This window comes from Cyprinodon tularosa, unplaced genomic scaffold (assembly GCF_016077235.1).
Source record: "Cyprinodon tularosa strain WSP-4 unplaced genomic scaffold, ASM1607723v1 ctg389, whole genome shotgun sequence".
NCBI classification, from domain to species: domain Eukaryota; kingdom Metazoa; phylum Chordata; class Actinopteri; order Cyprinodontiformes; family Cyprinodontidae; genus Cyprinodon; species Cyprinodon tularosa.
In genome coordinates this window covers 489,555-513,345 of record NW_024039106.1, presented here as the reverse complement: position 1 = coordinate 513,345, position 23,791 = coordinate 489,555, and the positions used below count along the sequence as shown (strand labels likewise).

The window sequence follows — 23,791 nt, the reverse complement described above, 5'->3', positions numbered from 1 at the left end:
ATAAAAAATATAATAAAGGCAGATAGTAAAACAAGTAGAACATTTGGACCCCGACCTCAAACTAATGATATCTCGTTTAACATTTAACTTCAACAGTTTTAAACAAAAGGATTTTTAGTTTAACTTAAAAGAACTCAGGCTTTCAGCACTTTTAGTCTTCTGGGAGTTTGCTCCAGATAAATGGAGCATGAGAAATAAATGCTGCTTTTTTATGTTTGGTTCCAGTGTATTTAGACGCTGTTTTAATTTGTTATTTGTGTATTAAGAGAAACATATATCTGACATTACAGCTTGAGTCAGTTCAAAAGAACTGTCTATTTATGTTATATTTATTAAGATTAGGAGAAAGACAACCTTTCCCTCCATGTGGCAACTAGAGCATAAAATAGTATGTGTTGTAAACAAAAAAACTGAATCCTTAAAATGTACCTTTTATTAAGATTTAGATATTAATAATAGTATATTCAGATTGTGTAATGTTATACTGATTTTCTGGTAGAGTGACCTTGACTTTAACAAGAGCAATCCCTTGTCAGAGTCTCTGTTGTCCCCTGTGCATTGCTCTGAAATACAGAATAGACCTTTATTAGGCTGTTAAAGGGTGTGTCCTGCTTTAAATCAATATGGGACACGTTTTGTTCTGTATTATTATAAATCTTCTTTACCAATGTCAGTCACACAAACACCAAAACTAAATCTACCACTAAAACATTTTATGCAGGATTTACTAAGAACAGCTCAGTTGTCCTGCCGGATGTAAGAAGGACCTCCTCAGCTCGGTGTCTGCTGCTGCCACTGTGGCACTTATCAACTACTGTTGATAAGTGTAAACCCAATACTTCTTATCTTCCTCAGATTGATATATACAGTATAAACGTGAATAGGAAATAATAAATCCTCTGCTGAACAGTGTCAGTAGGGATGAGTATGTGTTTTGTGTGTGGCATGATTTAAGCTTTTGCAGCTAATTTTGTGTTTGCAGCATATTTCCACTTTGTTGTTCTCTGTTTTATTTGATGCATTTTTTTGTTTTTATTGGGTGGTTTGTTTTTGTGTTAGTGATTTTTTTTTGTCTAGATTTTAAATTGTTTGTCATTTTTTCAGTTTGCTCATCTAGTTTCCGAGGTTGTACTACCTCCTGAATGTGCTGCATTTGGATGACATTTGCACCACTTATGCCAGGTTGTTTTTTTAAGGAGGTCCTAGAGAGTCATTAAAAATTATAAACATCAGATAAATGTGATTAAGAATATATTTCCTAATTTGAAATTAAAGTTTTTTCCTTATTAATATGATTAGGAAAGGTATATTCATACATAGATTTAGGAATTTTGTTTTTTAAACCCCCATTAAGAAATAGTATTTCAAAATACATTTTCAAATAGCAATATTTAATGATGGATTAACAAATACAATTTACAGGTCCTCATAAATAATTCAATTTGAAATGTGTAATTAGAAAATGCTTTTCAAATTTGATTTAAAATTCCATGATTTAAATATTCCATTTGATATGGCTAGTTTTATTTTTCAGTGACTATCTAGGTAGTCTGTATTTTTTTGTTTGTGTTTTGTGTATTTAATGTCAAAATGTTATTATTTTTGAGCACTCAGTATTTAGGGATCATTTTATTAAGAATGAGAAATGACCAACAAAACGGTGTAAAACATAAAAATGTAGACGTGTTTGCTGATTGTTTTGCAGCTCTTATAGAGCTGTTTCTTAAGACCATTTAGCAAAGACAGCGTTTAATATGAAGTATATATTTTAAAAGTTCTTTATTGCACACTTCACACAAACAGACTAACTTTGGGTCTTGGTGCTACTACCACGTGGTGCATCATACAGTATCTCATTAAGTAGTAAATAAAAAAACAACAAAGTCCAAAACCTCTCTTAGCCCCCCAAAAATCAAACAAAAAGCAAAAAAAAAAAAAACATCACAATAACGAGGTTAGTTAAAAAGGAGACGTTGCTAAACTGTGCAGATTAGCTGCTAAAAAAGCCATCTTGTCTTAGTTTTGAGCAAGAATCATTGCACACTGCCTCACATCACCCCTCTCTGATCAGAGAAAGTGGCTGTTTGTTTACAGTGCTGGTACAGCGCTTTAAGGTAGGGGCTTCCTTGAGGGAGCCTTCTAGTTTATACTTTTCTACATCTGCCGGTTTTCACAAGTCAGGAAGAGGCTGCTGCTCAGACTGCAAAACTCATGAGCAATACTCAGGTTAGTGAATTCATTGAAATCCCATTCTGTGCATAGTTTAAATGAATGAATTGAATTGTCACATTGTGAAATGTCTTATATACTATACTATACTTATATACTATACTTATATTATAGCTAGTCGAGCAACAGCAACTGTGCAATAACTGAGTTAATAACTCAATTATTAACTCAGATTAGATCTGCCTTATATGACCAAGGCAGTCGATGCAGGAAGATGCATTATAAATCATTATCAGCTCCACACCAACCCTCCTAACTTAATATCATGTCATGAGGCTTTGACTGGACTTCAACATTTACTGTAGTCAACCTTGAAAAATCACAACTCCTAACCCTTATGTGTCAATGGCTAAACACAGTGTAAAACACTTTGGAGTACTTGGACTTGATCAAGCAATTTACAAGAACAGGCTATTTACTACTTGCCATTAGTAAGTCCCCTCAATGCTATTTTGATTATTTAAACTTGAATCAGGAGCAAATGAGGTTTTCACATGACTGGCAATGACAACAAAGGTGTTACCAGCTGAAGCACTGGTCATTATTTAATTTATTGGTTTTGTTTACATGTATTGTAGGGCCATTACCAATGTAGTCCAATGTAGTCTCGTAGTCTTTAGTGTAACATTGTAGTGCCTTTATCTAGCAAGATGTTCTAGAATACCATTCTAGCATGATTCAATATTTCTTTGAATATAAGTCATATGCTATATTCAGTCATTTAATATGAAATTCTGTCTCAGATAAGTACAGTATTTTCACGACTATAAGGCGCACTTAAACGTCTTTTTTCCCCTCAAAATGTGCGGTGCGCCCTATGGTGCGGTGCGCCCTATGTGTGTTGTAACTGCGACTTTTGAGACCACCTCATTGAGGAGATGATGAAAGAGTGGCTGAATGTAAGGAGACCAGGTGTTTTTTTTTTCCACCCCTCACCATCGCTGTTAATATGTAACTCCATGCGTGCCCATCTCACAGCTGATGTGAAAAACATGGGGAAACAAATGAATGCTGTGCTCGCTGTTCAACCGCTCAACATCGGTGTGAACCGGACCCAGCAGGTGCAGCAGAAGCAGCGAGTTTACATGCAAAGTCAATGGTTGACGCGCGTATAGGTGCAGCAAAAGGTCCTGCAGCGCGTTTTGGTGCAGCACGTCGGGAGCGTTTAAGCATCTGAAGCGCCGCCAACGCGCTGCTGCAGCTCAGATGGAAAAATTGAAGTTTTGCTGCTGGACGCGCCGCATCAACCAATCAGAGAAGCTGATCTGGGAGCTGACAGCGAGACAGACAGCGCTCTGATGACATATGATATTAGATGAAAAAGGCTGGGTGGATGCGTGGCTGAGGCAGGTGTATCTGAGAAGACTAGGTGGTTTTTTCCACGCATCACCATTGCTGCGTGCCCATCTCACAGCCGATGTGAAAAAAATTGGTGAATCAAATGGATGCTGTGCTCGCCGTTATCTCGGGGGTCTGACAAAGGAACTTCAACCGCTCGACATCGGTGTGAAGCGGCCGTTCAAAGTAAGGCTGCGAGCGGCGTGGGAGCGATGGATGACAGACGGAGACCACAGTTTCAGGATAAGTGGAAGGCAGCGCCGGGCAAGTTACGCCACCGTTTGCGGATGGATTGTAGATGGACTAACGTGTCTGCTGGCTCTGTTCTTCAAGCTTTTGCAAAAGCCGGCATTATTTCTGAGGAGCTGCGCTGCACGGAAAGTGACTGACAGCGAAGAAGGGGAAACTGGCACGTCTGATTTAGCGCAGCTGTTTTATTCAGAAACAGAGGATGATGACTTTGATGGGTTTGATTAATACTTTGTAATAAATACATGAATAAAGCACAATCATACTCAGTTTTGCTCCCGCTCTATTTTTCTACCTGAAAACTTAATTCAACAGCAGCCTCTGGGCGCGTCTCCTCCTCTTCATCGCGGTGGCTGGCAGGTGTTTTTTCATCTAAATAATCTAAATCTTGCAGCTATATTTGCTGTGATCAGTGGGAATAAAGTAGTTTTAATATGTTTTTAAGTGAGAAAGTCCACCTGAAAACTTAATAATTGCAGTCAGTTCATCCAGATTATCTATTTCTGTCGGAGGCGCTCAGACCCCCACATACCAGCGGTGCGCCGACAGGAGAAATCCTTTCGTTCACCGCGGCTGCTGGCAGGTGTTTTTTCATCTAAATAATCTAAATCTTGCAGCTATATTTGCTGTGATCAGTGGGAATAAAGTAGTTTTAATATGTTTTTAAGTGAGAAAGTCCACCTGAAAACTTCATAATTGCAGTCAGTTCATCCAGATTATCTATTTCTGTCGGAGGCGCTCAGACCCCCACATACCAGCGGTGCACCGACAGTAAATCCCTTCAACAGCAGCCTCACCGCGGCTGCTGGCAGGTGTTTTTCATCTAAATAATTTTAGCTGCAGGCACCAGGATACCGGCAATAAAAGCGAACATATTCCGTCGGCAGGTTTCAGGATTTTAAGTTAATTTAGGAGTGATCACAGCGCTGTGTCATCTGCAATGTGTCTGTCTCATGGCCAGCTGCCAGGTTTGATTACTACTTTGTAATAAATACATGAATAAAGCACAATCATACTCAGTTTTGCCCCCGCTGTATTTTTAAATACGCAGTAGAGGTATTTAAAGGTAGTAGAGGACATGTACCTGTATATAAAAAACGCGCCCTATAGTCCGGTGCGCCTTATGTGTGTGTTAAAAACAGAAATGGGACACATAACTGAGAGTGCGCCTTTTAGTCCGGTGCGCCTTATGGTCGTGAAAATACGGTACTCAAAATATGAATCTACAGCATTTATTGTGATGATGTCATCACTGAAACCTCCTAAAAAATCTGCTTTTATACAGTTATGATTAGATTTAATCCATAAGAAATCAAATCTTTGGCAAAAGTGAGATGAGTTTTAAAGTGAGGCGGTAAATTGAACAAATATTTAATTTCAGAATAGCTTTTAAAAGTTTAATGTCATGTAATCATAAAATTACATGACTCATTGCTGGAAATGATGGCCTCAAAGGTATCATTGGGTTGGTGTAATTCTGAAATTGTTCTCCGGTTTACTGTCGCCCACGGCCTCCAGTCTGGCCAGACAGAATACGTATTTAGTCATCCCAAAGACCTCTTAACATTTATTTTTTAGCTAATTAAATTCCTGATGACTATTGTAGCTGGTGCTCCAAATGTGTGCTTCAGGCAATCTTTGTTTACTTATATTTTGTTAAATGAAACATATGTACCACCCACAGAAAGACATTTAATGAACTGAAACCTTAACTTTTTTCCAGTTTATCTCTATGTGTTTTCTCATTCTGCAGGGATCATTGTAACATCTTGGCCTAATATGGACCGTGAAGCCAGGGAAGAATATCTGGTTGTGGTGCAGGTGAAAGACATGCTGGGCCTCAGCGGAGGTTATTCCTCCTCCACTACGGTTACCATCAGCCTTACTGACATAAACGACAATGGGCCCACATTTCAGAAGCGTGAGTCACTTACATGACTTGCAGTGATGCAAACGCAGAAGAATACATACACTCAAAGACACACACACACACATCCTCACACAGGGAATCAATGACAGTGTACAAAGCATTACAGATCACATTGAGGACATGTTTAATATTATACCTACAAGGTATTTATTTGATCCCGCTCCTCTGGTCCGGGTGGGCGGCTTTTGCTTCTAGCGCTGCGTTCTACTCTGCACGTCATGGCATTCAGCCGGCAACCCAAAATTAAAAAGCAGACAGTCGAAAGATGAGATGGGGACGTTGCCCACATCTGCGTGTGCACACGTACATGTGCCACATGCTGGATGAATTTAATCATTCACACATGAAAGGACATTCCCCATGACCTTTGGAAACAAACCAAGCTTTCTCAGGGATAAACCTCCCTAAACGACTGCAGTAGGAGGAAATCAATTTAGCTGGAAAGAGTCAGCTAGGATTGAGCTTTTAACTATTAATGTCACATTCCAATTCATAGCAGGAGCTAGTGTATCCCATGGATTCTGTGTTTTTTGAAAGAAAGGCCTTATTAATATTAGATGGCTGCACTTCACTTTGTATTTTGCCCTCTGCATTGTCACATAATTACAAATTATCAGCAGGGCTATTTTTTAAGAGCAGCTGGTTGCCTGTTGAGTTGCTCCCAGTAGTGCCATACCTGCAAAAAAAAAAAAAAAAAAAAAACTGCTTGAAGATGCTATCAGATTCTCTCATCTCCTTTAGAGTTAGGCCGGATTATATTGGTTTTGCCTCAATTCATCTGTGACTGACACATATTGAACATCTACTACCATGTTCTCTCTCTTATCATTTTAGAAACCTGCAGAATCTATTTGCTGGCTATTAACAACTTCCAGTTACCTCCTGTAAACAGTGTCTCTCTGCTTGTGAAATGGCATTTGCAAAATCATAGATAGAACTTCACCTTTTTGTACCCCTTTTGTTATGTTGCTACCAAAGATTTTTAAATATAGATTAGCACATTGTAAATCTTAAATATGCTTTGATCTAATCTGAAGCTGAAAGAATTAATCAGATTAATGATGATTAATGGATTATTGAAATGATGGTCAACTAATTTAGTAATCGATTAACCATTAAGTGGAGTTTAGAGACTGTAAAATATGCCTTTAGGTAACAGATCAATCTATTGTTGAGCAGAAATTTTACCAAAATAAAAAAAAGATGTATATACATATAAATATAAACATTTTGTATTTAAGATAAAAAATAAAAAAAAAACTTTTTTTCTGTCAATATGATCTATCCAGACCTTCACATGTAGCGTTTTCGTTTCACCTGGTTTAATTTGGTAAAAATCTTCTTTAAGGAACCTTTGGCTATCAGATTATCAATCGGTTAATTGAAAAAAAAATTATCAATCGATTTGCAAAATAATCATTATTTGAAGCGATTATCTAAACTGTAGCATTGAATGAATACATTTTCGGGTATTTTGTCATTATATTGCTTTTAAACACAACAATTCATCTATGAATCTTCGCAATATCATATGAGTTAAGCTAAAAAAAAGTCTGTATCATTCTCCTTCCAGATTATATCTTTGTGCATTGGTATTGGTCTTTAAATTAAAATTCCAATCAAATAAGATAGTTTGTTGTTTTAACTTGACTAAATGTAACCTCTTCCTTCTTATAGCTCAGTACACCTTTACTTTGCCTGAAAATGCACTCATTGGGACCACAGTGGGCAGAATCATGGCAGACGATGGGGACATAGGCATTAATGCCAAAATGACATACCGTCTGGAGGATGACCTGGAGGAAAGCTCTACTTTTATCATTCAAACAAACCCAGAGACACAGGAAGGAGTGGTCCTTCTGGCCAAGGTACGTATTACAGTAATTGAAGAATTTCTGACCACAATTTTTTCTTCAATTTCTTGTTCTAAAGGTATATTACCCGAAAAATATAATGAACACAAATAAAAAAGACAGGTAATTTTTTTTTTTTATCACATCTTTTTATCACCCACGATATTTTCCAATACCCTGTCATGCTGTTGTGTATCTGCACCTTGTTTGAATGGAAAAGAAATCTACATTTAACACTGTGGAATACTTGACTTCATCAGACATACAGACTTATTTAATGTAAAGTTAACTTTTTTATGGATAAGAACTCTCTAAATTCTACAACCTCCCAATATGTGACTAATATTCAGAATGAGAATCTGTTAAAAATTATAATTGTGACAGGATTTGATCTGTATTTGTTTTGTTTTTTTTTGGTAACCATTACTTGAGTAATACCCTTATACTTATAAAACTTCTATACTTTTCATTCTTAATTAATGTGGATTTAAAAAAAAAAATACTTCAGTAATGGGAAATATACTTTTGGAAAATTTCAACTGTTGAAGAAAAAATCTAAAATCTTTCGGTTTTCTTTAAAAAACTAAGCATGGCTACAAGATTCAGTTACAAATTCATGTCTTTGAGCCTTACAAGGCGCCAAAGCATAAATCTGTAACTGTAGTGTATTTGCGTTATAAGTGGTCCCATGCTTTTTAGTGTTGTTGTTTTTTTTTTTTCTATTTCAAGGTACAACATATTCCTGGTTCAGTGTCTGCAACACAGTGTGGCATATCAATTTAGCAATTTAATTGTAAATTCAAAAATTATACCGGATGGATGAGGGGAAAAAAATAACAGAAAAAAATATATATAAATATGTAAATATATATAATAAAAACATTTAAAATAAAAATATAAATAGAGTTTTAAGATACAGTCTGTCACAGTGGGCTGGAGGTTTGACAGGAGGACCCCAATGCAGACGGAAGTTGAAGGAGGTTACTTGAAGATTCATTATCCAAAAAAGTTTAACAGAAGCAAAAATCAAAAACATAAATCCACAAATTCCACAATAACTGAGAAGTAGGAATACTCTCAACAAGGGGCAAAGAAATAATGACAAAACAGCAAAGAGTGAGTGAACAGAAGGAGAATATGTGGGAGAGAGAAACAAGGCTAATAAGCAGATTGAGAGCAGGTGTGAACAGAGGAGGCAGGAATGGAGCTAGGGAAAAGGAGACTGACACAACGGGGCAGAGAATTTATATGCAATCAAAAATAACTAGAACACAAAATGGAAATGAAACCAATGAAAACTTGGAGATAAAACTTGAACAGAACCAAAACCATGACAAAAATGCGAAACATGATTAAAATGTCTCTCTCAAATTAATCTGAAAGATCCAAATTCACATAAAAATGACAAGATGCTAAAGACTCATAGCTGAAATAAATGTAAGTTTTCCTAAAAATAAATATTAACACTCATGATCAAAGTCTTCCATTTTGTTTTTAAATTGTACATTTTCTTTAGTTCCCTTGCTGTGACATACAAGGAAAATCAGTTGCAGATGGCATGCAAAGGCCCTCTATAGAGACCCTGGGCTGGGAATTGAACCCTAGACATTCTTGCTGCAAAGCAACACTGCTTCAAACTGTGCCAACATGAAGAATGCAAAATGAAACACCTTGGAGTTGAAAACAGCTCAGTTTTAGTGTAGGTGTGTGACGACCAAATAAGCATAAGACATCTGTAGAAAGTACTATTTGTGCTGAGCTGATCTTAAACCACTTGTTAAAATTGGGCCACAGGTATTAAAATATTAATTGTATCTAGAATACAAGTAACACTACACAAAACCTGATTTACAGAATAGCCACCATCAAAAGCTAGCTGCTTTTTTAAAAATGTCAGAGAGGCGTGAAAAATCACTCAATAGGATAACAAAGTCATAAAATGGTATCAGTGGACAGTCTCAACCTGACAGAGTGGAGTGTGGGCTTGCTGTAAGTGGGCAAGCACTGTGCAGCTGCACTGTCATGGAGGAAATGTTAAACATGAACTCTAGCAGAGGGTAAAAATACAAAACTTTACATCTACTGAATGAACTCCAAAACAAAGACCAGGTTAAGGTTAAGAAATGAACTCGAAAAATGAAACATTATACATTTTTTTTCCCATCTAGATTATTTACTCAAGAACTTTTTTGTATATTCTTGGCTCACTTGTCCCACTAGACTCTGAAATAATGTAGAACAGTGTATGTTTATCAGATATTTTTCAATCTCATTAACTAATTAATTAAAGTAATGAAGAACAGCATTCATTTCTATTAACATTTTATATTTGATAACAGGTTGTGGGATTTAAAGGTTCAATAAAAGATAAGTTATCTAAATTCAACAACATTTTAGTACATAAAAAGCAACTGCATAGTTTGAATAACTAGCTACTTTGCAGTATCCACAGCAAAATGATCCATTGTGTGAATCCAACATTTGATTTTTTTCTATATGAAAATTATTTCTCTGCATGTGTAGATTCTGTATGCATGATTGGTTGTTTTGTCTTTTTCTCTATCTAGCCATGTTAGATGAATGATTAAATATTATAATACATTATAAGGTAGATAAACTATAGTTTAAACAAATAGTTCTAAGTAATGATGGTTTGTGTGGCAACCAAATGTGTTATTTAAACAAGGCTGTAACTACTGAGTCTAGATATTGTTTTTTGCATAAACACTGAAAGTAATTTGTTGTTTGCCATGTCAACAGTTGTTTTCTAGTTAAAGGAAATGGAAGAGAAAACATATATCGACGCAGTTTATGAGTCACTGTGTGAGTGTGGTAATGTTTTTCCTGCTGCTTTCCTATTAGACACATCTTAATGTTTTTCAAAATCATAGCAGTATTTAAGACTAAGCTCACAGCTGGCAATTTATTGAAAATTGCTCAACATCATTAAATATGTCTTACTACCAATGGATTACGCCTCCGAGGGACAATCCGGTGAAACAAGATTAAAAAGTTATTTCTTCTATTTGATGTGAACCAAAGAGTTGGTATAAAGTGTTAGATTTGTGTGATTTTTCACAGCCCTTGGACTATGAATCCAAGAGACGCTACGTGATGATGGCAGAGGCAGCCAACGACCACCCAGACACTCGGTTTCTAACTCTAGATGAGTTCAGTGACAGGACAAAGGTGAAGATTCTTGTGGAGGACGTAGACGAGCCACCTGTCTTCTTCTCAGCACTCTACGAGTGGAAGGTCCCTGAGAATGCAGCGGTGGGAACAGTGGTTGGCACTGTTAGTGCCAGAGACACCGACGCAGTCAACAATCCCATGAGGTATTGTGAGTTGTATAAAGAATGGGTGGGGGGGCTTGGCATCTGCCATCCAGTATCCAACAACCAGCATGATAATGACGGGTTAGACACCCAAGCTGCAACTCCTGGAGACAGCTTCCTTTGCGGGTTGAAAAATCATTCCATTTCATACAGGCTTACTGGCTCACTGCATCCATTTCTACCCCCTTGATCTCTGGATACCCTGAACATGGTCATATTTATCTCATAATACTTTGCGGGAAATGAGCCCTCCTGAATAAATAATGACATTTCCTTTTTTTTTTTTTTTTTTTACACCTCACAGGCTTTTCTATCTATTGCAGCGGCATTATCGCAAAGAGACTTTGCAGAGAACATGTCAATGTAATACAGCACTGTACGAGGCGGCATATGGAATTGAGATTTGAAGTAATTTGCAAGTGGGGCACGTTGCAGAGGAGACAGCGGTACAAGCGGTGCCTGTAGTCCATCTCAGCAGAGCTTAAGAGTGGCAGGTGCTGCATATCATGCTCAGTGCACCGTCTATTATTGTCCCTCCGGTGACAGTGTTTCATTGATTAATAAATTCAGGCTGACATTTCAGAGGTTTCCAGAGTTCCAGTAAATATGATTAAGTTTGCCATGTTCAGACCTTCTTTGTATCGGGTCACAGAAATTATCTCACCTTAAACTCAGGTAAGTTTTATATGTGTGTTTATTTTAAAGACACACATTTAGGAAATAATACTCCTGTCACTGAAGTTATCCATTTTTTTTTAATGCCAGGATCATCTTACAGCAAAATATACAAATATTTTTAATTCTTATAGACAAAAAACACAGGGAATTAATTTCCCTGTGCTTTTAATTCTCAGACAGCTCAAATTCATAAATTATTCTACAGGGATCAAAACATTAACCATTTTAAATCTGTGAAGAATTTAGTGATTTCGCTGTCATCCTTACAATTACTCTGTCTGTAGTGTTGCAGGTAAAGTCTTTGACTTGGAGTTTAAATCTGGGTTTAAATCCTTAGTGTTGCTGGTAGGATTTTTGGGTGTAAAACTCTGTATACCACTTGTGAAGGCTTGCTTTGGTAACCCCTGCAGGACCCCTGTTTTAAGGGACTAACTCACAGCTATCTGTGTATTTATAAAGTATGTCTGAAACAAATACTAATTAGCTATCATCTTTATGACCATAGACAGCACTGCATGATAAGAAGGCATGATTCTCAAATAGAAATTACAGCCTGAGCTGTTTAGTATTGTGTCTGTAGTTGTAAATACACTCTACTAGCTTATGAATTACCTATACTTTGGGACAATTGGATTTTTTTAAATTATTATTTTGTGAAGCATTAACTTTTTTACAGTAAAGTTCTGGTTATCTTGTTACTATGGGTGATACTATATAGATATTTCAGATTCCTTAAAGTTAAATAATAATGGAAGGATAAAATAAAAATTATCATTTCAGGCTTAAAGACTAAAAATGCAAATAGTTTTTTGTACAGTTATACTTTTCGTTCAACAATATTCTTACTTCTTTTCCTCAAGGGTTAAAGAACAGTTTGAAAAATAATATATTAATTTAAACTGACTTGAAGAAAAAACAAATCCCTTATCAGTGTAAGGTGCTGTCTTTTCACCATATTGTGTCACTTTTCTGTCGCTGGATTGTGTGTGTACTTGCTTTGCTGGAAATCTGTTAATAGATAAAAGAAAAGGAAAATTGAGCAGTTTGTCTAGTTCATTTCCCTGTGGTTTTCCAATGTTGGCTTTGCCCAGAAACCAAAAATCCTTGCTAAATGTGCCATTTCTGTGAATTAATTTTTTTCCGCAGATACTCAATCAACAAAAAGACCGATGCCACCAAAGCTTTCAAAATAGACCCTAACAATGGAACCATAGCTATCGCTAGAACTTTGGACCGAGAAACTACAGACTGGTACAATTTGACTATCGAAGCCAAGGAAACCGGTAAGGAGTTTTTTCTTTATTTGGATCTTGTTAAAATTGCCAAAGCACATTTTCATCCTCTTTGGAAGCCTGTAATATACTCTGCTAAAAAAAATTAAAGGGAACACTTAAACAACACGATAATACTTCAATTAATTCACACTTCTGAAAAAATCAAACTGTCCACTTATGAAGCAACACAGATTGATGATCAATTTCACATGCTGTTGTGCAAATTCAATAGACAACAGGTGGAAATTACTGGCAATTAGCAAGACACACTCAATAAAGGAGTGGTTCTGCAGGTGGGGACCACAGACCACTTGTCAGTACCTATGCTTTCTGGCTGATGTTTTGGTCACTTTTGAATGTTGGTGGTGCTTTTACACTGGTAGAATGAGACAGACTCTTCAAACGGCACTAGTGGTCAGGTAGTGCAGCTCATCCAGGATGGAACATCAATGCGAGCTATGGCAAAAAAGTTTGCTGTGTCTGTCAGCGTAGTGTCCAAAGGCTGGAGGCGCTACCAGGAGACTGGCCAGTACACCAAGATACGTGGAGGTCATAGGAGGTCAAGAACCATACAGCCGGACCGCTATCTCCGCCTTTGTGCGGGTACGAACAGGAGGGGAACTTCCAGAACCCTGCAAAATTGCCTCCAGCGGGGCAGAAATGTGCATATGTCTGCACAAACAGATAGAAACTGATTCCATGAGGATGGTATGTGGAGCCCGATGTCCACAGATGATGGTTGTGCTCACAGCCCAACACTGTGCAGGTTGCTTGGCATTTGCCAGAGAACACCAGGTATGATGGCAAATTGACCACTGGCACCCTGTGCTCTTCACAGATGAAAGCAGGTTCACACTGAACACATGTTACAGATGTGACAGAATCTGGAGACACCGTAAAGAGCAATCTGCTACCTGCAACACCCTTCAGTATGACTAGTTTGGCAGTGCGTCAGTAATGGTGTAAAGTAGCATTTATTTGCAGGGCCGCACATCCAAGTGCTTGTCAGAGGTAGCATGTTACCCATCAGGTAACAACATGAGATCCTCAGACCCCTTGTGAGACCATATTCTGCTCTGGTTGGCCCTGGGTTCCTCCTACTGCAGGACAATGCTATACCTTATGTAGCTGGAACGTGTCAGCAAGAAGAAGGCATTGAGGCTATTGACTGGCATCCCCAGACCTGAATCTGACTGAGCACATCTGCGACAAAATGTCTCGATTAATCCACCAATGTCACGTTTTGCCACAGACTGCCCAAGAGTTTGCAGATGCTTTAGTCCAGGGGGAGGAGATCCTTCAGGAGACCATCCACCACCTCATCAGGAGCATGCCCAGGAGTTCTAGGGAGGTCATACAGGCACATGGAGGCCACACAAAATGATGAGCCTCTTTTGACCTGTTTTAAGGACATTAAATCAAAGTTTGATAAGCCTGGAGTATGTTTTTTCCACACACATTTTTTGTGTGACTCCAAATCCAGGCATCTATTGTTTAATACATTTTTCATAGATGATTTTTGTGTGGTTTTGTTGTCAGCACATTCAACTTTGTACAGAACAAAATATTCAAAGAGAATATTTCATTCATTCAGATCTGGAATATGTTATTTGAGTGCTCCCTTTATTTTTTGAGCATTGTATGTGCTATAGCATTATGCTTTTTTATAACACACCCTTTTGTTGCATGTCTTTCTCTTTTTCCTACAATTGTGTATACAGGTAAAATATAAGAGCTATAACAGGGTTATACTTATTGGGGAATAATGAATAATTTACTTGAAAATGTAACAATTTCTTTTTTCAAAGATTTATTTCTGAGTTAATATCCAAGTCTAATTTATGTTTATTCTGTTTTGTTGAATAAAGTTTACAGGTAGAGAGTTATTCAGAGAACAAAAAAAGTCACTTTATTTATATAGCACCAATTAACAACGTAATGTCAAGTCTAATTAAAGAGCCAATTCTGGTTAAAAGGAATTTATGTTACAGAGAAATAAAATATAATTAGAACTTAATATTCTAATTTTATAATATTATTTATAAGACTATCCATCTATGTCTAGATTAGCTTGCACTTGCAGGGTCACAGTGGCTGCCTTTCTACAGTAGTCACTGGGCAATGGCAGGATACACCCTAAACAAGCCGCCAGTCATTAGGACTGTGCTAGGTAGCAGGCGTGGCTTAAAGGAATAGTACACCCAAAACATGATTAGCCTTCATTTTCTACTCACCCCCATGCTGAACAACACTCTGGAGTACTTTTTTGATATCTCAAATGAATCTGGAGATCTGGGAGGCTTCTTGCTGTCTGCTGACATTCAAATAATGGAGGTCTATGGTGCCCGAGACAGAAAGGTCCATAAAAGTCCACAAAAAACGTGTCAATATTCCTCCATACTGCTCGTCCAATGTATTCCAAGTGTCCTGAGTGGGTAGCATCCAGAATTTACTCGAAACGAAGTCATTTAGAATGTTTTTAGAGCATAAACAGTAGTGTATAGGATTTCCTGAAAGCGCGCACATGCGCGCTCCCGACGCTACGGAAGCCGGCAGACCAGACCAGCGCATTCAGCTCGGCAAAGAACTCATGCTCTTCCTCAACACTGAAGTCCTCAGACATTTTTCTTTCGTTGTTTCTTTCTTTGCACAGGTAAACAGCACATTTCTTCTTCTACGCTTGCATTATTGGCAGAGCAGACGCTGAATGCGCACTTTCATCTGGCTTGGTCTGCCGGCTTCCGTAGCGTCATGAACGCGCCGGCGCGCGCTTTCAGGAAATCCTATACACTACTGTTTATGCTCTAAAAACATTCTAAATGACTTCGTTTCGAGTAAATTCTGGATGCTACCCACTCAGGACACTTGGAATACATTGGACGAGCAGTATGGAGGAATATTGACACGTTTTTTGTGGACTTTTATGGACCTTTCTCCCTCGGGCGCCATAGACCAGGGGCGTCTCTAGGTTTAAGACACAAGGGTGGCTCAGCCCCTGGAAGATAATGCGCGCGCATAGCGCGCGCCGAATTTTTTCAGTGCACCTGCTAAGGCGTTGTCTAAGACAAGGGTGTAACTTTGTGTTGAAAGTTGGTGGGGACGGCTCATAAGGAAAGGGAGCTACCTGCGCGACGCCTTTTTTTTTTTGTTGGAAAGGATAAAGCCAAAAAAATGCGAATAACATTTATCAATTTAATGCTTACAGTTGAAAACATAACTGTTACAATATTCACTTATATATTTTGTGCCAAAAATATCACATAAATCTAAACAGACAGTACAAATCAAATAAATATATCAATTTTGTAGAACATTTATTGACAGTCAATTTTGGGTCACGTTTTAAAATTAATTTACTTTTAAACCAGGACTCGGACAAGATCTTATGGGACCTTAAGCAGAATATGATTAAGCAACTCCGTCTTTCTGTCAAGAACATCCACCAGCAGGGTATCCAGGGGGGGATTTACCATTAGGCAATACTAGGCAGTTGCCCAGGGCCCCAAGTTCTGGGGGCCCCATAAAACTCTGTTTCCATGTATGGTTAATACAACTAATCCTTATTTGTGCACATTAATTATGTTTTTGCTAAAAATCCTTTGGCTAAAATGCCATCAGAACGCTGATAAATAGAGAGAAAAAAGGGACAAGAAGAGAGGGACAAAACCTAGAACAGATAATTCAATTCAATTCAATTTCAATTCAGTTTATTTATATAGCGCCAAATTCACAACACATGTCATCTCAAGGCACTTTACAGTTCAACCAGATCATACAGTCAAATTGAATGATCCAGATAATGGATGTCTATTCTATTAACATTTCTCTATCTGTAGAATGGGTCTGTTTTATGGGTTTTCTTCTCAGGGGGCCCCCTGCCTTTGCCTAGGGCCCCAAATTTCCTAAATCCGCCCCTGAGGGTGTCAATACTGATTTGATAGAATCTTGGAGAGCGGACTATGTTCAACCATCCATTTTCTTTAACCTTATCCCTCAGTGGGATCAGGAGGTGCTGGTGCATATCTCCAGCCACGTTCTGGGTGAGAGGTGGGATCACCCTGGACAGGTCACCAGTCTGTCGCAGTATGTTCAACCAGCTTAAAAGTAATCGGTAATCAGATTTATTATTTGCACTTTTACTAAGTGAACTTTCTAACTCCCTTAAATCTGAAATTCCAATGCCAAAATTGTTTAAATCTTTTATCTTTGGACCCCCTGCAGAGTGACGTCACACCTGCAAGATCTTATCCTTACCTTCCTGCTAGATTGCAAAAAGCAGCTTGCTCATGAGTTGTCAACTTAACACGCTAAATCTTAAATGTACGTGTACATATAAAAGAAAAAGGGGCGCAGTGCTTGCTACTGAATGGCAACACTATCAAAGTCAGGAAAAAGTTTTAAGTGAAGCCGGGATTAAAATAGTAGCTACAAGAAGCTTCAAATAAAAGGTGTTCTTTATGTTCAACCTAAACACCAACTCCGATAGACCATCCGTAGAGCAGGTGTTTAAATTAATCAATCACTGCTGCGAAAGCTTATAGCAGTGAAAGCTAATATACCACAGCCATCACTTAATAAACGCAAAATAAACAACCCTCTAAAAACGGAAAACTGTAATGGACTGAAAGTCCTGTTTTTTATGTGGGAAATTATTTGCGTGTGTTTTAGTATAATTCTGATATATTGGCGCTGTTGTCTGTTTCTATGGCAACGATACTGAATGTAGTGTAGCTTAGAGACCTGCATGGGTCGAGTTTTACCAACCCTCACCCGCCCGAACCCGTTAGGATGACTACTGAACCCGACCCGTCACCCGCGGATATCTTCAATTCAAATGTTATGGGGAGAGGGCGGAGGGGGGTGATGGGGAGAAAGCGAGAGGCAACAGAATATTTTTTCTGAGTTTTTTTTGTCGGGGTTTGTGGACGGTGAGCAGCGGGGAGAACTTTTTTTATTTTCTTTCTGAGGAGCGGCATGAATGGGGTTTTAATCAGATATACACAGCACCGAAAGCAAAATACGTGTACAAAATATTGGTGGGGACATGACCACACCAGTCCTTAAGGAAGTTACGCCTATGATTGTTTAGATTAACTTGTCTTCTTTATGGCTTTTATTCGGTGCTTTACTGCATTTGTTTTGGGAAAATATGAGGAAATAATAAATACAGAAAAAAAATATATTTTTTTTAAAATCGCAAAATAATTATAGGGTGGCTAATGCCAAAGAAAGGGTGGCTGAAGCCACCCTTAAATAGGTCTAACGACGCTTATGCCATAGACCTCCATTATTTGAATGTCAGCAGACAGCAAGAAGCCTCCCAGATCTCCAGATGCATTTGAGATATCAAAAAAGTACTCCAGAGTGTTGTTCAGCATGGGAGTGAGTAGAAAATGAAGGCTAATCATGTTTTGAGTGTACTATTCCTTTAAGAGAACCCCACAGACATGTACAGGTAAATCTTACAAACTCTACTTAGAAAGAATCCAGGCTGATAGGCATCAGGTCTACCAACTGCATTAACCAAGACCAAAGAAAAATATGTTTTCTGGCAAAATGTTATGAACTAAATAACATGGATTTTTTTTTTTAGATTACATGTATTTAGCAAACAATGTTTAACACCCTCTACAAAACTGTAGGCCTCAAAATATTTGCTAAAGTAGCTTAGTGCTCCCAATATCCAAACTTGAAAGTCAAAAGTTCTTAGTAAAAAGTCGAGTGAAAGGGAAAAATTTGGTAAGAAAAAAAAGGTGCCAAAGTGTGTGCAATTGTCTAGCCGGAGTTTTTTTAGAACATTTTTAGCTTTATGACTACACTGAAAGAAGTTTATAGATAGATTTGGCAACTGAACTAAAAAGGACTACTACATACATTCTTTAAGATTGTTGATACTTTACTTGACTGACCAAGAAAATAGGTCTATGCCTCCTGATCACAAATAAGAGTGTCAAAAAAAAGATTTGAAGACCTAGAGCAGCAGGACAAGATGAAGGACACTTCAGGCTGAGCTCCTTTATCACCTTAGCAGCACCAAAGCCTGATCATCTTTGTGCTCTGCTGTGTTGATGCAGCATTTTATTCATAAGCAGCAGTGGTTATTCAGACCATATAGTTTACATTGTATAATAGAATGAAAAAAAAAATGTAATCCTCATTTTAATGCCTTTCCTTGTAAGAAACTGAATTTAAGTTTTCATTAGCTGTAAGGCATAGCTTAAAGGCATATTATAGAATAACTGAAATAAAAGCATGAAATACTACCTTCTTTTTAAATTGAATCAGTATAGTCTATAATTTTGATTTTAATTACTGAAATAAACTTTGACTGAAGTGAACATTATTATTTAATTCAAACGTATTGATATGCGCCTGTATTCCTATTTCAGTTAGCCATAGGGTAGATAATTAGGCCCGAGCAGCGAAGGCTGCAAGAGCCTATTGTATTTCGAAAGTTTCTTATTATTATTATTATTATTATTATTATTATTATTAGGCCCGAGCAGCAAAGCGCTGCGAAGGCCTATTGTAATTCGAATGTTTATTATTATTATTAGGCCCGAGCAGCAAAGCGCTGCGAAGGCCTATTGTAATTCAAATGTTTATTATTAGGCCCGAGCAGCGAAGGCGAGATTTGAAAGTTGGCACACCGGTAGATCTCCTCAAATCATGAAAAAAAGTCTCTTGGAGGTATGCCCTAAAACCCACAGGAAGTCGGCCATTTTGGCTCAAAGTGCGATTTTTGGCCATTTTTCATTTTCGCTCATGTCGAACTTTAACGAACTCCTCCTAGGGATTATGAGCTATCGGCTTCAAACTCGGTCATTATGCAGTTAAGGCATTGGAGATTAAAAGTTATCAAAGGTTTTCGTTTTTGAGCATGTTTAAGGGGTCCCCAGGGGCCCCAAAGTTAGGGTACTTTTGAAGAATTTCAAAGTGGAATAACTTTTAGAAAAAAGGTTCAAATCAAACCACGTTTGGCAGTAAGGAGCCCCTTTGGGTGCTTGACCATACTGGATGGTCAAATGATGACATCATCTAAGCCCCGCCCCCTAAGGGAAGAAAGTCACTTTTTTCACTTGGGAGGGTCCCTTTGAGTCATTTTAAACACCAGCACCTTGAAAATTTGTCAGATGATAGAAAACATGTTGGTCTAACTTCGTTTAAAGCACAGAGATTTTGAGTTAAATGGTGTTGCCGTGGCGCCATGGCGAAGTGAGGCGTTTCGCCATGAAAATAAGATTGGCTCTCATTTCCTCATTATTAATCAGATCTGCACCAAAATCACAAGAGATGATCCTAGTCCAACTCCAAACAGGAATCCAGAGCAATATTTTGTGGGCGGGGCTTAATTTCACTACAGCGCCCCCTAGAAATAACAAACTTCAAACCACCAGCCCCAAGCCGTTTTTAGTCCTAGAATATTGAAACTTTGAATACATTTGCATCTCATCATGCCCTAACTAAAAGCCTCATGAAGCCATGGTCTAAACCCCACCGGAAGTCGGCCATTTTGAATTACAATTTACTCTCTTGTGAAAGCACTGACCTTTTTTCAAAAAATTGTATAAAATCAGCCTTTTATCCAAATGAGCTAAAACTTTCAAAATACGTTCTTTACAAAGCCTGCTGTAAGCTGGTTACAATAGCAAAGCGCTTCTTTAAAGTCCGTCACTCTGATTTTTCAAAAGTTTGCGTTCTCGCCTAATAGTTGGTCAAGTGGACAGATAATGCCAGGAAATAATTCAGCCCCTAGCCATGCTCGTTCCTAGGATAATGAAACTTGGCACACATCTGTATGAGCCCCCCACCTACAAAAAGTTTCATTGGAGCCATGGTCTACACCTCTCATGAAGTCGGCCATTTTGAATCAAACGGCACCCTTATGAAAATAGAATCACTATGTTAAAATATTTCTAAAAAATCAGTCGTTTTCCCAAAAGCGCTAGGACTTTTGGAATATATTCCTCTAATCGGTACTTTTTTGATGGTGTACACAGCATAGCTCTTCTTAAAAGTCCGTCACTCTGATTTTTCAACAGTTTGTGTTAACAGGAAATTGTTGTATCTCAAAAAGTTTTATAGCAATCCTAGCCAACTTTGGAACAGTTATTTATCCTTTGATTATAGAAATGACTGCCAAGTTTGGCGTGAATCTATGCATGTTTGAGCATCTTATGGGGTTTTCAACTGCAGCAGTATAAGGCATTCAAGTTTAAAGATTTTTCTTTCTTTTAATTATTTAGTAAATCATCTAAAAAAAATCTAGGACATGCAAAATGTGTTCCTTAACATTTGTGATTTTTTTCTGGATTTTATTGCAAACTATGGATTTTTAAAGATTTTTTTTGTTTTGAGTAGAGTCGGCCATTTTGAATTACATTTTACCGTGTTGTGAAATCACGGACCTCTTTTCAAAAAATTGTATAAAATCAGCCTTTTATCCAAATGAGCTAAAACTTTCAAAATACGTTCTTTACAAAGCCTGCTGTACGCTGGTTACAATAGCAAAGCGCTTTTTTAAAGTCTGTCAGTCTGATTTTTCAAAAGTTTGTGTTAAGAGAAAATTGTTGTATCTCAAAAAGTTTTTTAGCAATCCTAGCCAAATGTGGAATAGTTATTTATCCTTTGATTATACAAAAGACTGCCAAGATTGTCGTGAATCTATGCATGTTTGAGCATCTTATGGGGTTTTCAACTGCCGCAGTATATGGCATTCAAGTTTAAAGATTTTTCTTTCTTTAAATTATTTAATAAATCATCTAAAAAAAATCTAGGACATGCAAGATGTGTTCCTTGACATTTGTGATTTTTTTCAGGATTTTATTGCAAACTATGGATTTTTAATGATTTTTTTTGTTTTGAGTAGGGTGTATTACCGCTAACCGTGGAGTTTGGCAGTGCTGTTTCTCCATCTTTTGAACATATACTTTTGACCGACCACCTGAGATGGCCGCAGCATCTATCTCACAGATGAGATTCATCCCAGATATTATATTTTATCCCTAGTTTAACCCTTCCTGACCAAAGCTGTGGTTTTCTCCGGCTGGTCCAGAGGAGAAGCGTGGCGCCTTTTCCGCTGGCTGGGAAGGAGCAAGGGGGCGGCAAACTTCTAACTTGCTGAGCCTCGAATTAAGACATAAGGGGTCAAAAGTAATCAAAAGATTATTGCTGTGACAAACCATGTGGGCGTGGCCAAGCATCAAAATCAGACTTCTCGCCATTAGAGTATGACTAGAGTATGACTGCCTCAGGCCCTGCTTTTATTAAGGATTATTAAATTTGTATAGCTGAACACGATGCTCAAAAAAGTATATTGGAGCCATGGTCCACACCCAACAAGAAATGGGCCATTTTGGATCAAAGATACCATTTTCTTTTTTTAGGTCATGACATATCTGAGTGAAGGGCTCTTGGTTTTTTTTGAGTTTGAGACTTTAAATTAACTTTACATGGACTATAGTCATAGCAGATTAAAAGTTATCAAAATTATTATTCTACATGGGAGCATGTGGACGTGGCTAAGCATCAAACTGTTAACTCCAGTCATCCAAAGCCATGCTTTTAGGAGGAGGAGAAGGATAGTGAGGATGAGAAACAAACAGCAGTAGGAGATGCAGTGAGAGCAGCAGCAGGAAGAAGAATATGAAGAGAAGGAGCACAGGGGGGGCAGGATGATTAGGATGAGAAACAGCAGAAGGAGAATGGAGGAGGATTAAATGAAGCAGGATAAGGAGGATGAAGAGGATCAGGAGAAGCAGCAGTACGCAGGGGATGAAGAGAAAGAGCAGCAGCAGGATGAGGAGAAGGAGATGCAGCAAGAGCGACAGCATGTTGAGGAAAAGGAGATGCAACAAGAGCGACAGCAGGAGGAGGAGAAGGAGACACAGTAAGATAAGCAGAAGCAGGAGGATGATGAGGAGAAGCTGCATTAGCAGGAGGATGAGGAAGATGAGGAGAAGCTGCAGGAGGAGGAGGATAAGAAACAGTGGCAGCAGCAGAACGAGAAGGAGGGGGAGGATGAAGAAGCAGCAGCAGGCATAGGCTGAAGAGCAGGAGCATAGGCTGGGAAGCAGCGTGGAGGTGGAGGTCGCTTGGTTCCCGCGATCGCAACATACCAGGCGGTGCGAGCTGCGAGGGCCGCCCAATGCCACTTGTGGCTTTAATTACTATTATAGTTTTAGTGTCGGCTTTTTCCCAGATTCTTCATTAAGACACTGTTTAAAAGCTGCTAGGAGTAGTTTTTCTTTGCAATCTGACTCTTTTTTTTCTTACTCTTAAATAAGCTAAGATATGACATGTTACTTTCATTTAATACATGTGCAGTTGGAAAAGCATAGTTGAGGACAACATACAGTAGTTCTTAAGTTTTTGTCTCAAGGAAAAAACAACATGGGGCTAAAGTGTATGTTCAAATAGCTGTCTATATTTAATTATTAAAAAATTTATAAACAATATGAAGAATTAATGCTTTGAACGTGTTGTTTTTTAAGCTGTAATGAATCATAGATGAAAGTCAAACATACTGACTCATGTGTGGCCAAATTTATCTGAACGTCAGCCACAGCTATATTCCAAAAATCATTAGAAATGTAAAAATAATATGCTAAAAATAATTGCGACTGTTTGCAGCAAAACTCAAACTAAACAGACAGAAAACAGGTCAAAGTGCCTTTTAGTAAATTAGTCCAAATTTGAAAAGTTGTACGAAACACAAGTTGACCAAAGGTGTACCAAATTGCTTCCCAAGTTATTTTCAAGTACTTCTATCCGTTACTTTGTCATTCAGAGGTGGTTATTTTACAGGTAGGGTAAATAAGAAATTTTATAATTTTTCTTTTCACCCCCTATGTAAGTAAACAGAGATCAGCAGCCCAAGCTAATTCATATTGATAAAGAGCAGCT

At 38.0% G+C, this 23,791-nt stretch overlaps 1 protein-coding gene across 3 annotated transcripts in view; it reads left to right on the top strand.

Annotated features, from left to right (window-relative positions):
- Nucleotides 1–23,791, top strand: part of cdh19 (cadherin 19, type 2) — a 51,469-nt gene that overhangs the window by 16,046 nt on the left and 11,632 nt on the right. For all 3 annotated transcript variants that reach the window (XM_038297492.1, XM_038297494.1, XM_038297493.1), the window contains exons 5-8: nt 5,570–5,737; nt 7,424–7,614; nt 10,681–10,934; nt 12,759–12,895. In XM_038297492.1, the coding sequence (XP_038153420.1) occupies nt 5,570–5,737; nt 7,424–7,614; nt 10,681–10,934; nt 12,759–12,895 (750 nt within the window). The remainder of the gene's footprint in view (nt 1–5,569; nt 5,738–7,423; nt 7,615–10,680; nt 10,935–12,758; nt 12,896–23,791) is intronic.